The sequence below is a fragment of the Rhineura floridana genome, chromosome 20 (assembly GCF_030035675.1).
Source record: "Rhineura floridana isolate rRhiFlo1 chromosome 20, rRhiFlo1.hap2, whole genome shotgun sequence".
NCBI lineage: Eukaryota > Metazoa > Chordata > Lepidosauria > Squamata > Rhineuridae > Rhineura > Rhineura floridana.
In genome coordinates, this window is record NC_084499.1 from 2,614,657 (window position 1) to 2,639,953 (window position 25,297).

At 46.6% G+C, this 25,297-nt stretch overlaps 1 protein-coding gene across 3 annotated transcripts in view; it reads left to right on the forward strand.

Moving 5' to 3' along the window:
- The first annotated feature begins 2,591 nt into the window (after window positions 1-2,591).
- The window catches only part of LOC133373895 (dual specificity testis-specific protein kinase 2-like), a 38,580-nt gene continuing 15,874 nt past the window's right edge, over window positions 2,592-25,297 (forward strand). Inside the window, exons 1-3 of one of the 3 annotated variants that reach the window (XM_061604270.1) lie at window positions 2,592-2,787; window positions 11,484-11,683; window positions 24,881-25,002. In XM_061604270.1, coding sequence (XP_061460254.1) covers window positions 11,498-11,683; window positions 24,881-25,002 — 308 coding nt within the window. In that variant the 5' untranslated portion in view covers window positions 2,592-2,787; window positions 11,484-11,497. Of the gene's footprint in view, window positions 3,104-11,483; window positions 11,684-24,880; window positions 25,003-25,297 lie in introns of all 3 variants that reach the window. The other 2 variants (XM_061604268.1, XM_061604269.1) reach the window with 2 other exon arrangements.

Consider the following 25,297-nt stretch of genomic DNA (forward strand, 5'->3'; position numbering starts at 1 on the left):
ACTGAGGCCATGTTGTTACCATCTTGCACATTATTAAGCAACTGAGCCAAACCATTTGCTGGCTGGGCTGGTGGCAGGCAGTCCTGTGCAGTTGCAAAGTGCTGTTTCAGATGGCTCGTTCCCCTTCCAGGTCTGTCTTTCAGGCCAGGAAAGGCATGAGCAACTCTAGCGTTGACACAGTCATACAGCGAAGCGTGTGAACCCATAGTTGTGCCCTCAGCTGTCTCTGGGATCATGGACTGTGCCCCAAAGAGTCAGCAGTGCTGTTGCTTGGAGAGCTGTATTTTTCACCGCTGAGGTGGCACACTAAACAAACATCAGTGTGCAGTCATGCAAGTGCTTAAAACTCCTCCAAGTACCCTCCGGCAAAGAACTGAACTACCTCCTTAATTGCTTTAAGAGAGCTTTCAAAGTTAATGATTTTTCCTCCCTTCATGCATTGAAGTGTCTGGAAGACGTGGAGAGCAAAATCCTGGAAGCCACCCCATAATTGGAGAGCTGAGTTTCCACTTGAAGTGCTGAAAATAGCCATAATAATCAAATTAGGGACAGGATCTTGCAGAATCAGTTTGTTGCAAAAGCAAAGGTCAGTTCCAGATTAGGAGAGGGAGAATATATTATTCAATGCAGATGAAATCCAGGGTCCCCAAACCTCTCCATTAAGGCAAAACAACAGGAAAATGCAATGCCCCAAAGCCATGCTGTCTGGGGCTTGGGCTCCTATTGGGAGGAAGGGTGATTAATAATAATAATAATAATAATACATATTGCAATGTATACTGTATCTTAAATACTGAGACACCATGTGATGTAGTGGGTAAAATCTTAGTCTCGAACTGAGAAGATCTGGGTTAACATTTCTGCTCTGTCAGTCACCATCGAGGGGTGGACTTGATGGCTTTATAGGCCCTTTCCAACTCTGTGATTCTGTGATTCTATGATCTCTCAGCCTCCCTTACCTACCTCACAGGGTTGTTGTTAAAATAAAATGGGGGGAGATCCTATACATCCTTGGAGCATGTAAATGTAATGAATAGAAATAAATATTGGAAAAATATGTGTGTGTATGTCTGAAAAAATGGACACTGCTCTTTTGTCTGTCATGAGGGGGTAGTGCCCATTTTAGGATTTGCCTTTTCCTCCATATGGAGTAATTATAACCTTTGGGGATTAATGACGTAACAGTCATCACATACCTTTTGGAGTAAAGGAAATGGTAGATTCAAAAGAATGTTTAGGCTCCACACCTTAATTTAGCCTGGAATCCTTAGCACACTTACTAGACAGTAAGCCCTGCTGAATGAACCCACTGGTGATTACTCCTTTGTAAACAAGCGTGGAATTGCACTGCTAATAAGTAAACACACTATCCCTCACTCCTTGTTCCAGAAGTTGAGGGAACATATTGGTACTGCCAACTATTCCGGTTTGGCTAGGCTCCTGTGCCTTTAACATCTCAGACAGAAATATAGTTGTTGATGTTTTCCTGTCATTGCACCTGCATGCTAGGAAAAGCGGCTGCACCTGTGGAATTACTATTGTAGACAGCCAATAATGTACATTTTCATGAGATGACCATCTTCCAGATTAAACGTGCATTTCTATAATACAAGGATTTATTGCCAGATGAAACAACTAAGGTTTAGTTGACTTATTAGTAGGGCTAATTTTAAGTGTATTAAGTTCTTTATTTTTAAGCTGTTTTGTTGCCAGTGCGTTACTGTACCTGAGATTTAAAACAAAAAATCTAACAAGGAAATTGTGCCTTGTAATCTATCGTAGTGGGTTAGAGTGTTGGACTAGGACCTGGGAGACCAGGGTTCGAATCCCCACACAGCCATGAAGCTCACTGGGTGACCTTGGGCCAGTCACTGCCTCTCAGCCTCAGAGGGAGGCAATGGGAAACCCCCTCTGAACACCGCTTACCATGAAAACCCTCTTCGTAGGGTCGCCATAAATCGGGATCGACTTGAAGGCAGTCCATTTCCATTTCAACCTGTCTTTAAAAATCCAAAGTGACGTGTGGAGATTGTGGTGCTATGCACCCATAAATTTGCATCTAATTGCATTGGGAGAGACGATTAATTAGGAACACAAGAAAAGGCCCACGGGGTTGAAGGAAGGAGGGCCTGTCTACTCTAGCATTCCACTCCCAACTGTGAGCAGCAGGATGGACGTTTGGGGGAAAGCGTACAATCAGAGCATGAGGACGGCAGTCCCCCCTCACCTGCTTGCACAGTTCGTCCCCAGCCCTTGGAACTCAAGCATACTGTCTCTGAACATGCAGACTACATTTAGCTATCATGGCGCAAAACTTTTGAAGATAGGCTGCCTCTGAACAGTGGGAGATCTATCTAGCTGTCATGGCGAATATTGAGGATAAACTGCCCCTAATCACGGAGGCTCCATTTAGCTATGGTCTTCCACTGAAGGTTCTTGCATAGCATGGGATCCAATCCCGTCTCTGCTCTGGCGGTTGCTGCTTCTGCGGCTTCACCCTTGGAGAGGCGCCCACTGGGCCAGTGCCGTCATTTGCCCACCGGGCGGCGCTGCGCCCGGCTACATCGCCTCCCTCTCCGGTTAGCCCTCCAGGGGGGAGTGGGTTGCTGCAGGCGGCCAAAGACAGCGCGGCGCGCGTTGGAGAGCTCCTTCGAAGCCGGCGCCTGCTGCGCCTTTACGCACGCCTCGCCTTCTCCGGAAAGAGGCAGCGCTCCGGCCGACAGGAGGAAGAAGAGACGGCAATAAGGCGTCAAGCAGAAGCCCAGCTCGCCTCGGGGGCCCCCGCAAGTGAGTGTGCTGTGCTTCGCCCCTTCAGCCGTGGGGGTCCGCTCGTAAAAGTCTCCGCAAGATGCAGCGAGAGGCGGCTTTAACTGGGGATCGGTCAAACAGGAGCAGCGGTGGTGGTGGTCAGGGGCAGGGCGCCTTCCTCGGAGCGCCGGGGCCTCTTTTGCGGGCCGGGCCCAGTCCTGCTGAAACAGGTGAAGAAGTCGCCCCAACTGGTTGCCTCTGAACGCGCGTAGAGCGCCTTCCTTCCCCTCCGCAGAGCGATTCAAGAAAGCGCTCCCATCAGCTAGCTTTGGGGCGGAAGGGCAGAGGCCTTGAGGTGAGCCCCGGCACTTGACTGGCGCGTGGCCACGGGCTGGGAGGAAGGAAGGAAGATCCCGGGGCTCCTGGGCATGCTCAACGCACCTCTTCGGGTCACAGGAGCCGGCTCCTTTCCTTGCAATGATGGGCCTCTTTCTTCCGCCTCCGAATGGTATCGTTAGGGTAGGGAAAAGTCCCGAAGTCTTCAAACCGTTTCTCTGTTTCTTCAGTTTCTCTGAAGCTATCCCATAATACGATGATAGACTGTAGGCTTTGTAATGGAGCTTCTGGCTAGGAGCCTTTGAGGGTAATACCCACAGATGTGGGGATTCTTGCTCACTTCTCAAGTACGGACTTTTCCCCAGAACTGGGTTTACCAACTGTTTGCAGCCTTTAACTGTAATAAAAATAAAGAGAGTGCTTTTGAGCATGCACAGTGTGCCTGCAACCATAACCACAATTATTGATTGATTGATTGATTTATATCCTGCCCTAATTCTAAATACCCACGTTCTTGCAAGTTTAGGAGCTGAGGTTCTGGCACCTAAGTGAGACAGGAATGTTTGAGCCCCCACACCTCTCTTTTTAGAAACTAATTGCTACAAGTGTTGTGAAGAAATCTCTGCTTTAACTGCTCAGTCGTTTCAGCTCTTATTTATTTATTTTATTTTGCCTTCCCAGTCTCGGAAGCTGTGTGTGGGTCACAGTGTGGTTAAAGCACCCCAGATATATGGATCCATCTAGCCTCTTACTGTCTGTTCTGATTGGTAGGAACTATCCAGGGGCTCTGATGGAGAAAGGCCTTCCCCACCAAACTGATTATTACTACAGTTTGTTTGTAGACTGTTTTTTGGCCCAGAGGCCATGCAGTGAACTGAAGATCTTCACCACAGAAGTGTAGACTTGACCTCAAAGGTCAAATCCCTTGCTGATACAGGAATCCCATGGCTACAGTTTCCCTGAGAGAGCACCTGATTTTGTACACCTATTGCAGACACCTCTCTCTCAAGCCATTGAATAGCCAGTATTTCCACCAACATTGACTCATGTCAATTTCTATTTATTTATTTGCATGTATCACTGAACACCAAAATCAGGATCATTCAGACCATGGTATTCCTGATCTCTATGTATGGATGTGAAAGTTGAACAGTGAAAAAAGCAGATAAGAGAAAAATCAACTCATTTGAAATGTGGTGTTGGAGGAGGGCTTTGAAAATACCATGGACTGCGAAAAAGACAAATAATTGGGTGTTAGAACAAATTAAACCACAACTGTCACTAGAAGCTAAAATGATGAAACTGAGGTTATCCTGCTTTGGACACATCATGAGAAGACATGATTCACTAGAAAAGACAATAATGCTGGGAAAAACAGAAAGGAGTAGAAAAAGAGGAAGGCCAAACAAGAGATGGATTGATTCCATAAAGGAAGCCACAGTCCTGAACTTACAAGATCTGAACAGGGTGGTTCATGACAGATGCTCTTGGAGGTCACTGATTCATAGGGTCGCCATAAGTTGAAATCGACTTGAAGGCACAAAACAACAACAACATTTGCATGCATAGCCCTCCCTTTACCGTGTGGTCCCAGGGCAGGTTACACAAAACTCAAGGCAAGGTTTAGTTTAATGTTAGACCATCTGCTTTATGTGCAGAAGGCCCCGGATTTGATCCTTGGCATCTTCAGGTAGGGCTGGGAGAGATTCCTGCCTGAAACCCTGGAGGGTCAGTGTTGCTGCCAGCCAGTGTTGACAGTACTGAGCTAGATAGACCCACAGTTCCTAACAGTGTAATACATATACATTACTAGACTATAAACTAAACTGAATTCACAGCATTCAGGGATCCACCACCCCCGAGGACTATGCAAAAAAGGTATGTCTTGATCTGATGCTGAACTGTGTGCAGTGATGAGGCTAGATGCATCTTGGAGGTTAGGGCATTCCATGGCCTAGGGGCTAACGCAGAGAAGGCCTACTCACATGCAGTCACCTTACCATGTTTGCAGGGTGATGGAATTGCTTGCAGGGCCTTTAAACCCAACTGCGATGTTTGCAACCTAAAGAGACCTACATCTGCCCCAGGGTGGATTTTCTGGAGAGGGAATTCCAGAATGTTGGGTAAGCTACCTGTGGCACTTCTCTCATTTTTAGAGAGGTAAATGCAGCTGTGTAAAAACCATCCCACTGACTAAGAGACAGCTATTCGTCTTCCCTTGAATATTTGCCTCAAGAAGGTGTCCTGTGTGACTTGGAAACTTGCACCCAGCATTTTAAGCTCTAGTTTATTATTTATTTATTTCAGTTGTTTATATACCTCTTAATCACTGAAGCTTCAAAGCAGTGGTCATAAAAATGACAAAAAGCATATGGTGGATAAAATTGTTTTAAATTAATAATAAAAAACCCAGAAAACTTATTTAAAATGCCTGCTGAAATAGAAAGGTCTTTGTCAGTGTCTGAAGTTGAGCATGGAGGGGGCCTGTCTGATCTCAGCTGTGATGTCAGCACAGAATTAGGCCCACAATACTGAATGCACGGCTCCTGGTGGATAAGAGCTGTGCATTTAACAGAGACTTAATGTCAGATCTCAGTGACTTGGCAGGGCTATAAAGGGATTGGGCTGTTCTTAAAGTATCCTGGACCTGAGTTGTTAAGGGCCTGGTAAATTAATACCTTGTACCTGGCCCAGGTGCATTTGGGCAGCCAGGGCAAGTTGTTAAGCGCTGGAGTAATGTGTTGTTGGCAGTCTGGCCCCTCCAACAGTCTAGTCACAGCATTTTGCACCATCTGGAGCTTCAGGACAAGCCCCAAAGCTTTCCCCACGTAGAGCACGTTGCAATAATTGAGTCTTGTGGTTACGGATGCATGAATTGCCGTGTAGTTGGCCCAGATGAAAGTGTAACCACCTAAGTCTCAGTCCCCCATTGTAAGGAAGCCTAAATACACGTGACTGCAATGACTGCGTGTATTTTATCACCACCTCTGTTTCTTACACCTGCCTCCTTTGTCTCCCCTGTGTCAAATGATAGACTGTAAGATCCTTGGGGCAGAGACCAGTCCTTTTGTACTTTCTGTAAAGCGCCATGCCATGTGGATGACGCTGTATGAATGTAGTTTTGCTTGTACCGAATTTCTGGTAAATCTGCCTAAAACACAACCAGATGACTTATTTCCAGTGGTTTCTGCTGTTAACCTATATTTCTGGATACAAATGCTAAATATAATCTTACCTATATTCATTTTTTTTGGCAAATGTCACCAGGGTGGGGCTACGCATTTGGCAACAAGGCTTCTCACTTGGGGCAGGATTCCATTTTCCTTGGTTGCTGAGTCTCATTCCGGCCTGCCAAGTTGCCTGCTGAGTTCTGTTGTTGCAATCGGACCTTAACTAGCGTCGCTAAGCTCGAGAGGAACTGCTATGGGGTGTGTGTGTCATGCTGGGCAGGTTTCCCTTAGGGAGATGTGGAAGGGATTTATTTGCTGTTGTGGCTAGACTGCTCCCCATGTTGGGAAATGAGAAGGAAATTCTCTTATAGGAGAGAGATGTGGCTAATACAGGATTCCCCAACCTGGTGCCCTCCAGATTTCTTGGGAATGCAAGTTCCATCAGCCATAGCCAGCACACATAGCCAGGCTGGGGAAGGCTGAGCTAATGATTTGGTGGGAGGAGGGCAGATGCAGGATTTAACCTGGGACCCTCGTGGTCTTTGGATGGGACATGGAGCCTTGCAGAGCGACAGAAGGGAGGGGCAACATCAGCCTTTGCAACTGGCAGGCAGTTTGAAGCCTCTGGAGTGGCCAGGCTGGGTATCACTACTAGGATCCTGGCCTTTTGCCAGTTTAAACGAGCATACCCAGACAGTGGAAACCTTGGGAAGGTGGGTACATACTTCAGAGGTCTCCCCAGTATGCCTGTCCAAAGCCCCAGTGTCCCCTTGCATGTTGCCTTCTCCAGGCCCCTGTGGCTTGGATTACTTGCATGAGTTGCCTGCAGCTACATTGTTTGCTCTGCAGGCACCTTTCTGCCAGGCAGTGTGTGTCCACTGTGGTGCACATGCACACACCCCCGGGGTGGGTCTGGATTGTGATGGAGGTTGATAGATGGGTGTCCTTGCCTGCCAGTCGGTAGGGTGGACTAGATGAACTGTGAGTTCCCTTTCCAGCTTTATGATCCGACAGATGACAGGAACACATACTGTTTCCCAGCAACCAGCGACAGCCTCCTCTGCTGATTCCAGAAAGCACTGGAACATTTGGATTCGTTGGGTTAATTTTTTTAAAAAATGCTCTCCTTCAGGTAATTCCCTGTGCTTTCTTGTAACGCAGGGAGGGAGGATGGAGCAATGCAACATGCAAGGAGCCTCCAGTTAGCTGTTTTTGCAAAGAGGTGCGGGGGCTGAGATTTCATCCGGCCTCCTCTGTGCTAATGGAGCTGGCACCAAGCTTCTCTGCAGACAGACTTTTTCAGGGCAAAACCTCCACTATGGAGTTTCTAAATCCTGCACAAGGTCTGTTTTTTCTTTCAGATGCAATCTGTAGTGTGTGCATATGCATGTGAGAGAGAACCTGTTCAGTATTATTGCACCAGATGTGAGGAGCAGACCCGAGTAAGATTCTTGTAAGAACTTGTGTTGATGATTATATTAATCATCATGTTGTTTTTATTGGGTATGATTTGGCTTTCACCATGGTTGCTGTGCAGAGAAGGGCCGGAAAGAAATGGAAAGAGCAATAATAATGATGATAATAAGCCATAATAATAATTATGTAAATTCTGTTGCAAGGAAAATGGAAGTTCTGTGATTGCAGCGAATTTAGAAAATGTGCATGCCTTTGCTCGTGATGCCAGTGATGCATTCATGGGGATGCTGATTCCCCTAACCACAGAACTCGGACCCCTGAGATCCATCAGGCCCGCATGCTTTCAAAGTTTATCTCTGTCTTTGTGCATGCTTTTGCCCTGTCACTGAGGCATAGCCTCTATTTCTTCTTCTTCTTCTACAGCAAGGCCAGGAGGCTAAATATTGTTGCATTTTCAATCATCTTACTATGTACTGCAACCTTTGCCAACCCGGTGCCCTCCAGATGCTTTGGACTACAACTCCCATCAGCCCCAGCCAGCACAGCCCTATGATGCTAGAGCCGTTTGGGAGTCATAGTCCATAACATCTATGGTGGGTACCAGGCTGGGTTGTGGCTGAGCTCATGAAGCTGCCTCACTGTGAGTCAGACCTTTGGTCCATCTGGACCAGTACTGTCCGCTTTGACTGCCAGCCATGGCTCTCAGGCCGAGAGAGGCTTTTCCCATCATCTGCTCCCTGAAAGGCTTTTAACTGGAGCCAGCAGGGTCATTGTGCCTGCCAAGCAGGTGTGGTGTGCCACTGAGCAAGGGCTCTCCCCCAAAGGCTCTCAGCGGTTCCCAGAAGGGTTCTTTTGCTTTCAGGAACGTCTTTTTGTTTGTTCATTCTTCTCCTGCCCCAGTTCATCACCCTCCCTCCCTTACACGTGCACACACAATTCTGTGCACATTACTTAGCTGGAGCACTCATTTGGGTCAGTGGCACCTGGCGGCTCCAGGTCAGTGGGGCAGTGAAATCCGCTCTGGGTTTTAGTCTGAACTTTCAAGGAGTTCCTTCCAAGGTGTGAAGTTCAGATTCCACTGCCCCACTGACATGGAGCTACCGGCTGCCACTGATTTGGGTTCTTTTTGTCCATTCTCCATTCCACACATGCTTGTTTGCTCTCATTCTGTCTCCAGCTGTCATGCACACACACATGTGCGCACCAGTACTCTGCCAAATGTTTCCAGCCAGGGATGTTGTTAGGGGATAGCCCAGGCGATCCAAGCCCTCCGTCTTTTGAGCCAGGCCTCTGACCTGCCCCTTTCCTTCTCCCTTTTTTACTTATAGCAAGGCTGGGGATCGTCAGTGGCCCCCTAGATATAGCTGGACTCCAGCTCACGTCATCCCTGACAGGATGCTTGCTACTGGGAGTCAGAATCCAACAATGCCTGGAGGGCCACAGCAGGTTCCTCATGCCTGGCTTATGGGGGGGGGATCCCAGCCCTGAGGAGGCCGGCCCAGCCCTGAGGAGGCTGAGCCTGGCAGCCAAATAGCTTGAGGTGGCCCTGCCCTGACCCACCCACCATTTTAATTTCCTCCGTAGGATCTCAAGCCCATATAAATTGGCTTGTGCACATTTTGTGCATGTTTGTCTCATGGGCCGGTGCCCTGAGGATTTCGAGGGCCAAGCAGCGCCGCTGATGAGACTTCAAAGAGTTTCTTAGATAGAAACAGAAAGCCAGCATGGCGACCTTTACAACGTTGACATTTGGCCGGCTGGTGCTTAACTCTCCTCTTCCCACTGGCCTTCTGAACGCAACAGGAAATTCTTGATGCGTTGCATGATACAGCCTAGGAAACTGGCGTCTCCCTCCCTACGCCCCCCCCAATCCATCCATACCATTTAGGATGGATATACAAAGGGCCCATTTTATAGCCGACGAGTGTTTTAAAAGAATCCAGAGTGATCAGACTCTCCTCCCAGAGGTATGCAATAAAGCCGATTCTTTTCAGCGAGCCTCCCCTCCCTCCATCCCACCCGTCCACCCTCTTCTTTTTTCTTCCCACCTCACCCCACTCCTGGGGCTGGGTGTCTGCGCCGAACTGAGGACAAAGAGCCTCGCTGCTTGCAAAATGCAGATGCACTGGGGCTAACAGGGTTGTCTTGAAAGCCCAGGGAAGGGGCGTGATGCAAATTCTCCTCTACACAAAAGGTTCTTTGAGGGAGCAAGGCTGGGCTGGTTGTGGGAAAGGCTGTGAACTCGAGGAAGTCTGTGTTTCCCGTCAACTGTCGAATGCCAAGGCCGTGTGCTCTAGCGCAGTGGCTTTGAAGCTGTGCCTTGGGGGACCTTTGGGTACTTCCTGGGAGATCCTCAGTCCTTCAGTGATGGTGCCCTTTCGTTCACATCCCACCTTTCTTCCGTTGTGGAACCTGTGGCGGCATGCTTGTGGCTACCAAGTGGCCATCCATCCATCCAGGCACCAGTCTGCTTAGTTTGAGCAAGGTGGTGTCCTCGTGTGCCTGCGGACCATCACCCTGGGTCGATGGCGGCTGGTGGTTCCATGTCAGTGGGCACCTTGAAAGCTTGGACTGAAACCTGGAGCGGATTCCCCTGCCCCACTGACATGGAGCCCCCAGCTGCCGCTCCCTTGGGGTCAGTCAGAGCAGTGAGGGCAGATGAGTGTGCCTGAGCACAGTGGATGCCTCATCACACCCTTGCCATGTGCCTGGGAGGAAGGGCGCTGGCTGTGTCCTCCAGCAGGAAATGTGTGACTTCTCGAGTGCTCCAGAACAGTCTGCGGCGTGCACGGGGTTTCCAAGGCAGGCAGGCGCAGCTTTCTTGGCTCTGCTTCCTCCCTGGCCATGCTCCATGCGCTCCTTGAGTGCTTTTACCTGGTTGCAGTGCACCCCTGACCTTTGATAATGCCTCTTTCTGTCCCAGGGGGCAGCTGGACAGGTTTTCAGTGTGGGGTGGAGCGTGCAGAAACCTCGGACTCTTTTCTGGCTGGAATGAAATATAAGAGTCGGCTCCACCCACTTTTGCCTCTGGCCCTGCCCACTGCTGGCCTGCATTCCCCTCCCAAAGTTTGCCCACGGGGGAATGCGGCCCTTGGGCTGGACAGGCAGGATGGTGTAGTGGTTGGAGGGTTGGACTGGGACCTGGGAGGCCAGGATTGAAATCCCTGCTCAGCCATGAAGCTCACTGGGTGACTTTGGGCCCATCGCCATCTCTCAGCCTAACCTACCTCACAGGGTTGTTGTGAGAATAAAAACAGGAGGGGGAGAACCATGTTTGCATGCCACCTTGAGCCTCCTGGAGGAAAGGTGGGATATAAATGTTTTTTTAAAAAGTTTTCCCATCCTTGGAACATCAGAATCTGCCTGTCACTGCTGATGATGGGGGTTGAGACTGGGAGCTTCTGCATGCAATGCACGTGTTCCTTGGTCAGTCCAGCTAAGGTTCTGTCTCCTGGAAAGGGTTTGGAAAATGAAAATGGACTGCCTTCAAGTCGATTTTGACTTATGGCGACCCTACGAAGAGGGTTTTCATGGTAAGCAGTCTTCAGAGGGGGTTTACCATTGCCTTCCTCTGAGGCTGAGAGGCAGTGACTGGCCCAAGGTCACCCAGTGAGCTTCATGGCTGTGTGGGGATTCAAACCCTGGTCTCCCAGGTCATAGTCCAACACCTTAACCACTACACCACACTGGCTCTCTGGAAAGGGTTTACTGTCTGTAAAATAGGAACGACAACGGCCAACCTTGCAGGGTTTTTTCACCCAGTTGATGAAGCTAAAAATAAAACCTGTTCCTTCTTTTGCAACTTCTTTGCAGCGCCTGTTTCTACGATGTGTGAAATGGGGCTGGTCTCCCCGGAGCTGTCCAGCCTGGCCCCATACTATGGGGAGACACCGGACGCCTATTGTCAAGATGACCGTTGGCAGAGGCTGCGCACGGCTGTCAGAAAGCTGGAGTTCTGGGAAAACTTTGATGCCGAATTGATAGGTAGTGGCTTCTTCTCCAAGGTGTTCAAGGTACGGCCTGGGCTGACTGAAGCAAAATGAAGCTCTTCATCCCACTCCCCTTAAATCAAATACCATTTAGGACAGCAACAGGATCATCAACAGACTACTGTATATAGTCCTTGAGATCATGATGAAGGCTGGAAGGGCAAGCAGTGAGAAATTCCTTGAATTGTCATGATGGGCTAATGTCAAGAGATGGGGCCTTCTCGCTGCTGGCCCCGAGGCTTTGCAATGCCCACCCTTTGCAGATTGGTCTGGCCCCCTCTCTGTAGTCTTTCAAACAGAAATTGATAGGCTTTTCTCCCTTTTCATATAGGCTTTTAACATTAATATTTTTAATTGTTTTAATTGCTCCTTTTTATGGTGGTTTGTTTTTAATTCTGTGGTTAGTAATATTGTATGTTTCATTGGGTGGTTAGGCATACTCAGAGTAGACCCATGAGAGTCAAAGGAACTTAAATTAATTAATTATACAATACCTTTGGGGGGGGACCCCTTCCAGGCATTTGCTGGTGGAAAAGCAGACTAAAATACTACTTAATAATAATAATAATAATAATAATAATAATAATAATATGCTGTAGACTCGTGCATCTAGGCAGCTTTCGCCAACCTGGTGCCCTCCAGATGTTTTGGACTACAGAAGGGGTGGAGAACTGGATCCCTCTGGTGGGCCTGATCTTGGTGGCCCCCAACCTCTGCAGGTCACTGTGACAGGCAACCCACCTGTCAATCAGATGACACCACCAAGACTTTGTCCACATGGCTTGATTTCAAATTGCCCCGGAAGCAGTTGGTCCCTGGCATCTGTCAGTGTCAGCAATACCAAACCCAATGGACTGGCTCAGCTTAAGGCAGCTTCCTATGGTCTTAGGTCTTTATCCAGGGCAGGAAGGTGGCCCATAGCAAAGCAGCAATGGAGGCTGGTGGCCCTGATGTCAGTGGGGCAGTGAATCCGGTCTGGGTCTTAGTCTGAATTTTCAAGGTGCTTCAGCACCTTGGGCAGCGCCTTGAAAGTTTGGACTAAAACCCGGAGTGGATTCGCTGCCACACTGACATGGGGGCCACCAGTCTCTAATGGATAACAGTGCTTGAGAAAAGCTTGTTTGGGAAACTTTGGTTGAGTTTCCTAAATGAAGACAAACGAGGTAATGTTTTGGACAAGGAAAATCAGCCACAAAAATGGTGAGTCTCCTGCCAACCTTCCCGATGCAAGCGGATCTGAATGCCGGGCGCATTCTTTCCTTCCCGGAGGCTCATCCCCCGGCAATCGTGAGCTGGTTCCCAATCCGTCATCCCCACCTACTCATCCCTGCCTCTTTCTTGCCTCCCACTCTTTTGCAAATTACTGTGGCTGTGGTTGCTGTTGCCCCCCTCCTCTTCCTCGTGGCATCTCTAAGCCTCCCCTTTCTCTTCCCTGCCCCCTCCTTTCTCCACAGTCTGTAGGATCCCAGCAGCTGGCAGAGCTGGAGGCATTTCAGTGCAGTGGGAAAGAGCCTTTGAGAACAAAAAGGATCACTGTAGATTGACCATGAAGCCTTTGTTTCAAATAAAAGGGGGTTTATAATGTATCTCCTTGGAAGTGGGCACTGGTGAAATTATACTTTTGAATATCAAGGACCATTTCCTTCCTAGTTTTATGATGTCTAATGACAAAATGGTATTCCCAGTCTTTATGTATGGATGTGAGAGTTGGACAGTGAAAAAAGCAGATAAGAGAAAAATCAACTCATTGAAATGTGGTGTTGGAGGAGAGCTTTGCGCATACCATGGACTGCAAAAAAGACAAATAATTGGGTGTTAGAACAAATTAAACCAGAACTGTCACTAGAAGCTAACATGATGAAACTGAGGTTATCATACTTTGGACACATCATGAGAAGACATGATTCACTAAAAAAGACAATAATGCTGGGAAAAACAGAAGGGAGTAGAAGAAGAGGAAGGCCAAACAAGAGACGGATTGATTCCATAAAGGAAGCCTCAGACCTGAAGTTACAAGATCTGAACAGGGTGGTTCATGACAGATGCTCTGGGAGGTCACTGATTCATAGGGTCGCCATAAGTCGAAATCGACTTGAAGGCACAAAACAACAACAACATTTGCATGCATAGCCCAGTCGTTATATAAAAAGAATTAAAAGGGATCAAAAGCAACCACAGAGATTCCTTTGAAAATAGAACTTTGCGTCTTCCCTGCTCTGAAATCTAAAAAATAATGTTAATAACACTGAAAAATAAAACTGCTGATATAATGCTATGGTGCAGCCACACTTGGAATACTGTGTACAGTTCTGGTCGCCTCACCTCAAAAAGGATATTGTAGAGGTGGAAAAGGTTCAGAAAAGGGCAACCAGAATGATCAAGCGAATGGAGCAACTCCCCTATGAGGAAAGGTTGTAACATTTGGAGCTTTTTAGTTTAGAGAAAAGGCAAATAAGAGGTGACATGATGGATGTTTATAAAGTCACGCATGGCATGGAAAGAGTGGATAGAGATATAGAAACATAGAATCATAGAGTTGGAAGGGGCCTTGTAGGCCATCGAGTCCAACCCCCTGCTCACAGCAGGAAATCCACAGCTAGAGCATCTCCCGCAGATAGCTGTCCAGCCTCTGCTTGAAGACATCCAGCAAAGGGGATCCCACCACCTCCCTAGGCAGTCGGTTCCATTGCCGAACCGCCCTTACTGTCAAGAAGTTCCTTCTAATATCCAATCTGAATCTACGCTCCTGCAACTTAAAACCATTAGACCTAGTCCTACCCTCTGGGGCAGCAGAGAACAAATCTGTACCCTCCTCTATGTGACAGCCCTTCAGGTACTTAAAGAGTGCAATCATGTCACCCCTCAGCCTTCTCTTCACCAGACTGAACATGCCAAGTTCCTTCAACCTTTCCTCATAAGACTTGTTCTCCATACCGGCTATCATCCTCGTCGCCCTCCTCTGAACCCGCTCTAACTTGTCTATATCCTTCTTAAAATGAGGCGCCCAGAACTGAACGCAGTATTCCAGATGAGGCCTGACTAACGCAGAATATAGTGGGAGTATTACTTCCCTCGACCTGGAAACTATAGCTCTGTTTATGCAGCCCAAAACCGCGTTTGACTTTTTTGCTGCAGCATCACACTGCTGGGTCATGTTCAACCTGCGATCCACTACAATTCCAAGGTCCTTCTCACACGCACTACTGCTAAGCCGGGTATTTCCCATCCTGTACCCCACACTGTACCTGTATGTTTTTCTCCCTGTCTCATAACACTAGAACTTGTGGACATATAATCATAGAATAGTAGAGTTGGAATGGGCCTATAAGGCCATCAAGTCCATCCCCCTGCTCAATGCAGGAATCCAAATCAAAGCATTCCTGACAGATGGCTGTCCAGCTGCCTCTTGAATGCCTCCAGTGTCAGAGAGCCCACTACCACTCTAGGTAATTGATTCCGTTGTCGTATGGCTCTAACAGTTAGGAAGTTTTTCCTGATGTCCAGTCAAAACCTGGCTTCCTGCAACTTGAGCCTATTATTCCGTGTCCTGCACTCTGGGACGATGGAGAAGAGACCCTGGCCCTCCTCTATGTGACAACCTTTCATGTACTTGAAGAGTGCTATCATATCTCCCCTCAGTCTAGAAGATTCAGGATAGATAAAAGAAAATATTTCACACAGCACATAGTTAAACTATGGGACAGGGAAAGGCTGTATGAACAAGGAAGTTTTAAGCCTCCATATAAAGGCAATAAATGCCCTCTAGATGTTCCCATCATTCCTGGCCATTCATCATGCTGGCTGCTGGGATCTGAATTCCCCACAACATCTGGAGGGCACCTTGTTGGCTGCTCCGATCTAAAACATAGCACAGTAGACACCTGCCTGATGTCCAGGGGGAAGGGATTTCCCCTGCACACCTGCAGACTGAAGTGGTCCAACCCACTGAAGACTCGGCCACCTCATTCTTCTACCACCATGTGTAGAGCAGGTCTTGGAGACAGCCACTTGAAACTGAGGATGGGTGACAAATTTGATTCAGTTCACATTTCAAACCGAATCTATCACATTCACACTTTCCAAAAGAATGTGAGGACTGAAACACAGCCATCCTTTGAAATTTGCGCATATTCAAATTTTGTGATGCAGTTTGCCAACCAAGCAATGTTTCCAAAAATACATATGTTAGGGAAATTGTGCATAAAAATGAATATACACGTGAAAACAATATGCAAAAAGGTGTTATATGATGAGAAATTGCTTGCAAAAAGGTGTATATTGGTCAAAACTGCCTACAAAAATGTATTTATTATGAGACATACGCACTAAAATGCTGGAGCATTTCCATGAGGATTAAAAAAACTGCAAACTGCTGCAGAAATGTGGAGAACTGAATTTAAAATTGGAAAAATGAGAAACTGAGAGAACTGAAATTGACAGATCTTTCCATCCCTACTTGAGATGCCCAATATTTGATGCCATGTGGCCTTGACGCTGACGCCACCAAACCCCTAATCTGCCAGCCTGGTTAAGCCATCAGTCTCACAGTAACAGGCAGCCTGCTTGAAAGATCTGATAATGTTACAAGCAGGCTACTTGTTACTCTGAGAGTTGTGGGTGTGTAAATTCCTTTTATTCTTCTCTTAAAAAGAACCGTTGCTACGGTGCCGCCAGCTTGGTTAATAGCCAAAGCAAATGAGAGCTAGTTGATTCTGTTGTTTACCCGGTTACAAAGCAAACGACATCTCTTAAGACGTTTGCCAGTTCTTCGCAGCCGTCTGGAGCCTGCAGCTCTTTATTTTAAGGATGGCTGGCCCCTTACCCCCAGATACTGCAGTGGAAACCCCACACAGATATTGTAGATTCAAACTGCCACTCACTAATGCAGTTTTAATACTAGTTATATGAAAATAGCATATATTGGCTTTTATCCAAAATGTGCTTCAGGTTTGGGGTTCATTGCCCATATTGTTTTTGAAAAAAGTACCACATGTACATTTCTGTTTTCTCTATTCATTTGTTGACATACATATTTAAGCCTAAAAGTGCAGAATTGCTCCAGGACAGAGAGGAGGCTTTAACTTGACAGATGTTGGCCAATCAGTGCTATGCACCATCAACTTCTGATGGCAACTTGCAGAACAACATCTTGTTCTGACAGTGGCCAGTCAGATGCCCCTGAGAAGCCCACAAGCAGAATCTGGGTGCAACAGCATTCTCCCCATTTGTGACTCCCAGCAACTGGTATTCAGAACCTTAACAGTGGAGAGAGAATGTAGCCATCATGGCTAGTAGCTGTTGATAGCCTTTTCCTCCATGAATTTATCTAATCCTCTTTTACAGCCATCTAAGTGAGTTCCATAGTTTAACTATGTGCTGTATGAAGAAGTACTTTTGCCTGTCCTCAGTCTTCCAACATTCAGCTTCATTGGATGTCCACGAGTTCTAGTGTTACATGAGAGGAAGCAAACCTTTTCTCTATCCGCTTTCTCCATGTCCTCCGTAATTTAATACATTTCTATCATGTCGCCTCTAACTCGCCTTTTCTCTAAACGAAAAAGCCCCAAATGCTGCAACCTTTCTTATGTTATGTTAATGTATATTTATACCCCGCCTTTCCGCCAAAAGGCCCTCAAGGCGGCTTACAGAAAAAGTAAACACAAATATAAAAATACATCAACAAGGCAATACATCAATAAAGCAATACATTGCACAAAAAATTAAATTAAATATGAAAACATTAATTAAGAAAAAATATCCAGGAAAGGCAGATGGCTCTGGGAATCTCACACGTAGGACATGAGTGCAACAGTCCTCGCCTGATGGTCCTCCCCGATGATTTCTATTCATTCTGAGGCATGTTCCATGTTACTCATTGATTAATGGAGAAGTAGCCCACTTAAATGCTTTGCACAGCAGGCTACATTCCATGTAAGAGTCAGAGGCTCCTACACATTCCTCTCTCCATCGAAAAAACAAGAGGTGATATCACTGTTCACAGGAAGGCAAACACACTCAAGGAGGCCATATGGCAGGACTGCTGAGGGGAGGAGCCAGGTCGTCTTCCAAAAGTCAAAGTCAGTGAACAGAGCAAGGTCCAATGTCCTAATGAAGACAATCCGGGTTTCAAGGCACAGCTGGGGAGGGTCTGGTGCTGGCATCTTGATGTTGCTTCCTTTCCTCATTGGGGAGTTGCTCCATCCCCTTGAGCATTCTGGTTGCCCTTTTCTGAATCTTTTTGTCCTTTTCCGAGGTGAGGCGACCGACTGCGGCTGCACCATAGATTTGTATAACGGCATTATGATCTTGGCAGTTTTATTCCTCCGCTTCGTTCCTCACCTTTACTGAGCCTTGACACTGTCCCGGGGTCACTTCAGCATGACTACTCCTAAACATTCTGCTGCCACCTTCTCCATCACTCACAGGTCTGGTTCATGCTCTTGACCTCTGTTTTCTTTGCTGTTGAGTCCCTGCTACTTCTGGCTGGCTGACTTGGAGAGCTCCCCCCCCCCTTTTTTTGTTCCAAAGAGCTTTGCCTGCCATTTTTCTTTTCAAAAGGGCTTGCAACGCAATCCGAAAGCAAAGCCAAAACAACAATATGTCTTTTACTATGTTTAACCCTTTTTTAAAAGATGTTTTAAAAGTTTTTTTTAATGTTTTTAGCGTTGTTTTGTTTTAATGTATTTTAAGGTCTTTTATGAAGTTTTAAAGTGTTTTTAGTGTTTCTGTTTGCCGCCCTGGGCTCCTGCTGGAGGGAAGGGCCGGGTATAAATAAAATAATAAATAAATAAACAGTCTAAAGGGCTGCCCACAGCTCTGAAGCTGCAGAACAGCATGTTTGTGTTGTGGCCTGACGCTCCGGGCCGTTATGCCTGGCAGTCTTTTCTGCCTTCTCATTGGGTGGGGAGACTTTAGGAGTGCAGGATCTGTTTTCTTTTTCATAGAAGCTTGAGGTCCACAAACTCAAGGCAGGCACAAGACAGCAGCTCATAATTGCCTCTAAACACCAGTTGCTATGTGTGCAAGGGGTATGTATGTTGCCTTCATATTGTGCTTGTTTGCTCCTTGGAGGCATCTAGTTGGCCTCTGTGAGAAGCAGGATGACTAGACTAGATGGACTGATCTTGCAGAGCTGAGATTGCCAGCCTCTTGCTCATGTGCACCATAGCACCCATGAAGACCTTCAGTGGTGCCCCCAGCAGGTAGCCCAGAATCTGGACTTTCTTTTTTAAAAAGTAAGTCTCTAGCCCTCCTAGAGAGAAAATGATGGAGCAAACTGCGTAGGTACCCTTCTAAGTGATTTCTGTGAAATGAGCCAGCCTGGCTGTTCCTCCCTGTCAGTGTTATTAGTCAATGAGTGAAGTCAGAGCTGTGATTGATAAGTGAATTGTTTGGACACCAGGCAATAGGACTCCCGGGGGTCCTAAAGAGTGGTTGTTTTGCCCTTCCTTTTAGGGCACTCTTCCTACTTCTGTCTTTTTTCTAGTTCTTCCTTTTCCCCCAGCAATCAGGATGTATCTTTCTCAAGATGAGTTCCCCTGAGATCAGGTAGTGCCTTGAAGTTATTTTCGGCAAATGCTATTACACAATAAGCGTGGGTGAATGTCAAAGAATTGCCCTCCTCCCAAAAAGATGAAGTGAAAGCTTTGCAAAGAGACTTAGGTATGTTTTCTTCTTTGCAAGAGCTAAAGACCAGGGAGTCATTAAGAATTCACTATGTAGTTAATGTACAGTACAATGGCATACATGTCTACTCAGAAGTAAGTCTCTGTGTTTAATGTGGCTTGCTCCCAGGTAAATGGCTGCAGGATGTCAGCCTAGGCTTTGGTTTAGGATTGGCATTGGGGAAAAACAGGGTTGTTGTGCCTTTAACAGCTGCATGACAGGCAGAAATTCAACAGGCCAAGCCTTTTCTTGTATGGAAATACAGTTATTGGAAATATAATTACCTTCCTCTTTCAACAAACCTTTTAAGTAGAGACCTTATCCCAGTCTGCATCTGTGCTGGAATTGCTTTTGAGATGTTTTTAAAGCTTTTTTTTTTTTAAAGATGTTTTGTTTTAATATATTTTAAAGTCTGTTTTTATGATGTTTTAGAGTGTTTTTAGTGTTTTTGTTTGCCGCCCTGGGCTCCTACTGGGAGGAAGGGTAGGATATACATTTAGTAAGTAAATAAATAAATAATAACATTCTGGAAAAAGTTTCTCCATGACTACTCTCTGATTTTGTGTTATGCCCCTCCCCTCGGCAGCTATTTTGTGACTGGTGCCCCTGCACTCTCCCAAAACTTGAAATGTGCCCTGTGGTCCAAAAAGGTTGGCAACCCCTGCTGTAGGGTGTTTCTTATGGCCTTTACGATTTATTTATTTATTTATTTCCCTCGGAGTAGGCACCCGCAGGAGGGCCTTTGATGTTGAGCCTAGTGTATGGGTGGGTTCGTGTCGGGAGAGGCGTTCCATCAGGTATTGTGGTCCCAAGCCATGTAAGGCTTTATAGGTTAAAACCAGCACTTTGAATCGAGCTCAGAAACATACAGGCAGCCAATGCAAGCGGGCCAGAATCGGTTTTATATGTTTGAGCCGTCTGGTCCCTGTTACCAATCTGGCGGCTGCATTTTGCATAAGCTGCAGTTTCTGAACTGTCTTCAAAGGCAGCCCCACATAGAGCGCATTGCAGTAATCTAACTAAAAACAATTAGCTAAAAACAGAACTTCCATGTTCCAAGGCAGTGTACTTCTGGATGTCAATTGCTGGGCTTCATAGAGGCATCTAAGTGGCCATTGTGGGCAAAACAGGGTAGACTAAATGGGCCATTTGTTCTGACCCAGCACTGCTCTTCCTATGTCCTTAAGTCAATTTAGAGCAGCCTTCCTCAAAACTTGGTACCCTCCAGACGTTTTGGACGACACCTATCAATCGTCGTGAATGTTAGCCATGCTGGCTGGGACTGATGGCAGTTGTGGAGTACGAAACATCAGATGTGGGGAAAGGCTGGTGATGCACCACGAGGCCCGGCTTTTACCTACATAACCCAGTGTCTGCCATTCCGTTTAGTGCCCTAGCCTCTTCCCGCCTAGTTTTTCTAGGTCTTTTGCCACCATGGTGAGAGCAATGATCATAGCAACAACACAAGACCTTGTTTGGTAGCAGTGGGTATAAATCGGCTTCCTTTGTGAACCTTTTCCTTCGTAACTCTTAAAGCCAGATTGATTAGGTTCCTGATGACATCTGACTTGAAGTGGCTCTAAAAGCAGGAACATCGATATTCCTTAGAGTGCAGAAAGAAACAGCTGCTGTGTGAAGTGAGGAAATCCTCCAGGCTGCCAATTGTGGGTGCTGGAGACCCTGAAATGGCAGTCCAGATTGGGCACGCCCCAGAAGTGGAGGCACTACTGGCAGGGAAATGATGGTGCTGTCCTGACTGAGCCAAAAAGTCTTTATTAGGAAGAGGCAAATGAATCCCAATGCAGGCTTGTCCTGCATTATCATTTGCAAAGGTTACTTTGCAATTCTGCATCCATTAGAAGTAGCGTAATGGGTGTTTTATGGAGCTGAGCAGGTGGGCTGCCACCATCCGTCTTGTTTTGAAGCAGGTTTGATGCATACAGAAAGGCAGAGGAAGGGATGAAGGTCAAACTCTGATACAGAAGTGCTAAATGGGGCTATCAGTCAATTAAAAGGCCTCTGAGTAATCAGCTAGGAGACCTTTGAAGGATGACTCTGAATCAATCTGAAATTTTCATATGACCACAATTTCAGTTAGAGGACCTCATTACTTTTTTTTTTTAAAAAAGCTACCACTTCTTATTGGAAAAAGAGGCAGTTCTTCAACATTTTGATTTTCATTCTCTATCCCATTAACGCTCCAGAACTCACATTCATGTGCCTTTTAGCACGCAGCTAAATTGCCCCCTCTGTGCCTATTAATCAACGAAAGCGTTCGTTGATTAATCTAACACTTCCACTCTCAGAAACTCGCAACTCTCGCACTAAAAATGATATGAGCAGGGGGAGCGATTTATTTACTGCTTTTAAAAATCCTTTCTTCCCCATTCCACTTTTATTTCTTCTCGTGACAGCCTTGTGAGGTAGGCTAGGAGATGGTGACTGGCCCAAGATCATCCAGCAACTTTCACAGCGGCATGTTTTGAATCCAACACCAGCACTCCACCCCTTGTACTGCACTGACACGGAATGGCTTCCACAGAGAGATGGCAGCCAGCTGAGACTCTCGTCCTGGTTTCACTTCACTGAGCTGTGCTGCGGGGAAGGGCTATAGTCTAGGCTTTGCACACAGAAGGTCCCAGGTTCAATCCCTGGCATCTCCAGTTAACAAGGTTCAAGTAGCAGGTGATGGGAAGGACCTGTCTCTTTGTTTGAGACCTTGGACAGCAGCTGCCAGTCAGAGTAGACCTTTTGGGGCCTGTGAGCACACTTTATAGAAGAAAAAAGCATTGCTCAGGATCATTATGAAAAAGGTGTGTGCAAGCCACTGAGAAGAGTCTTTTAACATGCTTCCTTGTCCCTTCCTGCTGTTTAGAGCCAATCAGAATGAAAGGAGGTGAGTCAACCACTGAGAAGACTCTTTTCAGTAGCTAACACTCTTCCCTTTCATGCTTATTGGCTTGTAGGGATGTCTGTTGTTGTGGGAGAAGGTATTAACAAGGTTCTTATTCTTGACCCAGCAAGGAAAAAATAGGGGGGAGGAAGCATGGCTGAGACGAACATGAAGGGACCCTGCACTTATGAATTTACCACTACACTACTCTTTATATTACTATGATTTTATTGTTTTATCATTTTAACCTCTTGTTTAACCTGAAACTGGGTTGTAGTAGGCGGGACAGAATTATAAAAGAGATAAATAAAAATATAAGTCCCCAGCTGGGGGCAATCGTGGTGCATTTCAGAAGGCCTCGTGTGTAAAGTTCTTTTCCAATTAACTGAAGCTCCTCATTGCTTGGCTGGAATTGGTGCTTGCCATGGGTGCGACTGGTGAATGGCTGTTTGCAAGCTCGCCGTGGCAGAAGTGGCAGTGATGGGGAAGCTCTTGGCCACGCAACATTGGAAACCTTTAATCTGCTCTGACATCATGTCCTTGGCATGTGTTTTGGGACCTTCAGCAGAGGGAACCCATTAAGGCGTGCTCCCAAACTTTGTTTAAGCTGTCTTTATCACTTTCAGTGGACGGCTACGATAGGGAGGGGAAAGTGTAAACAAAGGGCCTCTATTCAGCCTGATAGCTTGATAGAACGATCCAACATGTACCAGTTTAATTGGAGATCACCTCCAGCTGCCTGGGTTTAAAAGGAGCCGTCAAGGAGATGGTGTCCTCGCAGAGGAGGCCCTACTGCTGTTTGAATGTTTGTTTACCTCTGATGCTGTCCAGAGATGATGAAACACAAAGACATGGTCCCCATCTAGAAGAAGGACTTCCTGACACAGTCCTTAGTTAAACTGTGGCATTTGCTACCACAGCCTATGACAATGGGCTTCAAAAGGGGCTTAGACTAAGTCACAGAGCAGGAATAAGGTATCTGTGGGGAAGGACTGTAGGTCAGTGGTAGAGGAGAAGGTCCCAGGTTCGATCTCCAGGTAGGGTTGGGGAAAGACCTCCTGCTGGAAACCCTCAAGGGCTGCTGCTATCTGTCTGTCTGTCTGTCTGAGGATCGATAGATGGATAGATCAATTGATTGATTGATTACATTTGTATACCACCCCATAGCCGAAGCTCTCTGGGCGGTTTAAAACAATTAAAAACGTTAAAAGCTAGTCACTGTAGACAATATTGAGCTGGATGAGTCAACAGTCTGACATGGTGATGGTGTTTGTTTGTTTGCCCAGATGGCTTCTAAGTAGTCTACAAGTAAACACAAAAAACAATTGCACGACGTTGTTAAAATACAGAATAATTAAAAATGCTGCATAATTAAAATGCACAATAAAACAACCCCATTAAAATAGAAATGGCCATAATTAAAATGTGCAATAAAACAATCCCGTTAAAACAACGCAGCAATTAGGACAGGTGACTTGCATCAGAGATCAAGGGAATGAATGGAGCCTTTTGTATTTCCACAGGGTATGAGGCGGCTTCTTATGTTACTAGCCATGGTGGCCATATGGGCTCCTCCAGGATCAGAGGCAGCATCCTTCTGAATTGCCAGTTGCTAGGGAATGGTAGCAGGGGAGTTCGGTTCTGCTCATGCCCTTGTTGTGGGATGCCCAGAAGGATCTGGTCGACTGGACTAGATGGTCTTTGGGCCTGATATGACAGGCCTGCTCACGTGTAGGGACGTAAGAAGGGCACTGCTTTTCATTCTGCCCTGCATTCATCGATGTGGCGCTGTTTCCCTTCTGCTGCAGTCCGTCTTCCAAAACGATGATGTTCATCTGTGATGAAATTCACAACTTACATGATTAATTTGGTGAATTACACACGTCATGGTTGTCATTACATTTTTCCACTCCGTTCATTTCAATGCAGAGGAAACACAATGCAAATGGGGGGGGGGAGGAACTGAATCATGTATGTATTGTTTGGATACTGAAAACAACAACAGCAAATATTTGCTAGATTGATTCCTGTTCCGTACATGGGACCAATAAGCAAATACCAGCAATTTCCACTATTGTTTTTGTTTTCGTTGGGACTTTTTGACTTTGCTACTCATATGTAACATTTGCAACACCCCTCAAGCTGCCCAGACTGGGGAAGAGTCTCAGGGTAGTGCCAGCCCAAGGCATTTTGCTGCTGGAAGCAGGGCCCAAAGGCACCCCCTTCTTCTAGGACTGACACTTTTTAACAAAGGCCAGATGCCAATTTATGTTTCCATCTGTTCCCTTCTCTGCATCTGCAAGCAGGTCTCTTCATCCTGCTGCGAGGCAGGACCAGCCCTGACCAAAGGGCAGAAATGGGTCACTGGGTTAGGGTGGCAACATTAGAGTGGGTAAAGCAAGAATCAGGTAGTTGAGGACAGGATGAGAGGATTTCCCTTTGTTGGTTCATTCTGCCATGCGTCCTTGCTCCTCTTAAAAGGAACTCTCCAAGTTTGCAAAAACATCTTTGGCCTGGTCATCTGGAGATGATACTCAACTTGCCATAGGCGACCAGGTGAAGAGCCTGAATGAACAAACATAAAGGTGAAGGCTGCCCTGGTTCTGATCTACATCAGTGTGTCTTTTTTCTTTCTTTTTTTGCTGGCTCGTGGTTTCCCGCAGGTTGCTCAAAGCCCTGGCGGCAAAGCGATGGTGGTGAAGATCTACAAGAACTACGCGGACCAGGAGGGGATTGTGCGCGAGATCAGCTTGCTGCAGAAGCTCTCCCATCCCAACATTGTCAGGTGGGTCTCTGGGTGGAAGGAGGTGATGGCCCGGAAGAGCCGGCCAACGCAAAGCCTGGGAGAGGTAGAGATCTAAGGGGGCATTGACAACATCCAACTTTTCCCAAGAGGTACTGAAGCTACGTTCCTTTATCCTTCTGGCGCTACATCTGGTATTATACTGATGTTTTTGTTATAATTCCACCTCCCACCCCCAACAATTTTATTACTGGCTGTCAGAGTCTCCAGGTGTCTGTTCTCATTTAATATCACTCTTCTTCTTCTTCTTCTTCTTCTTCTTCTTCTTCTTCTTCTT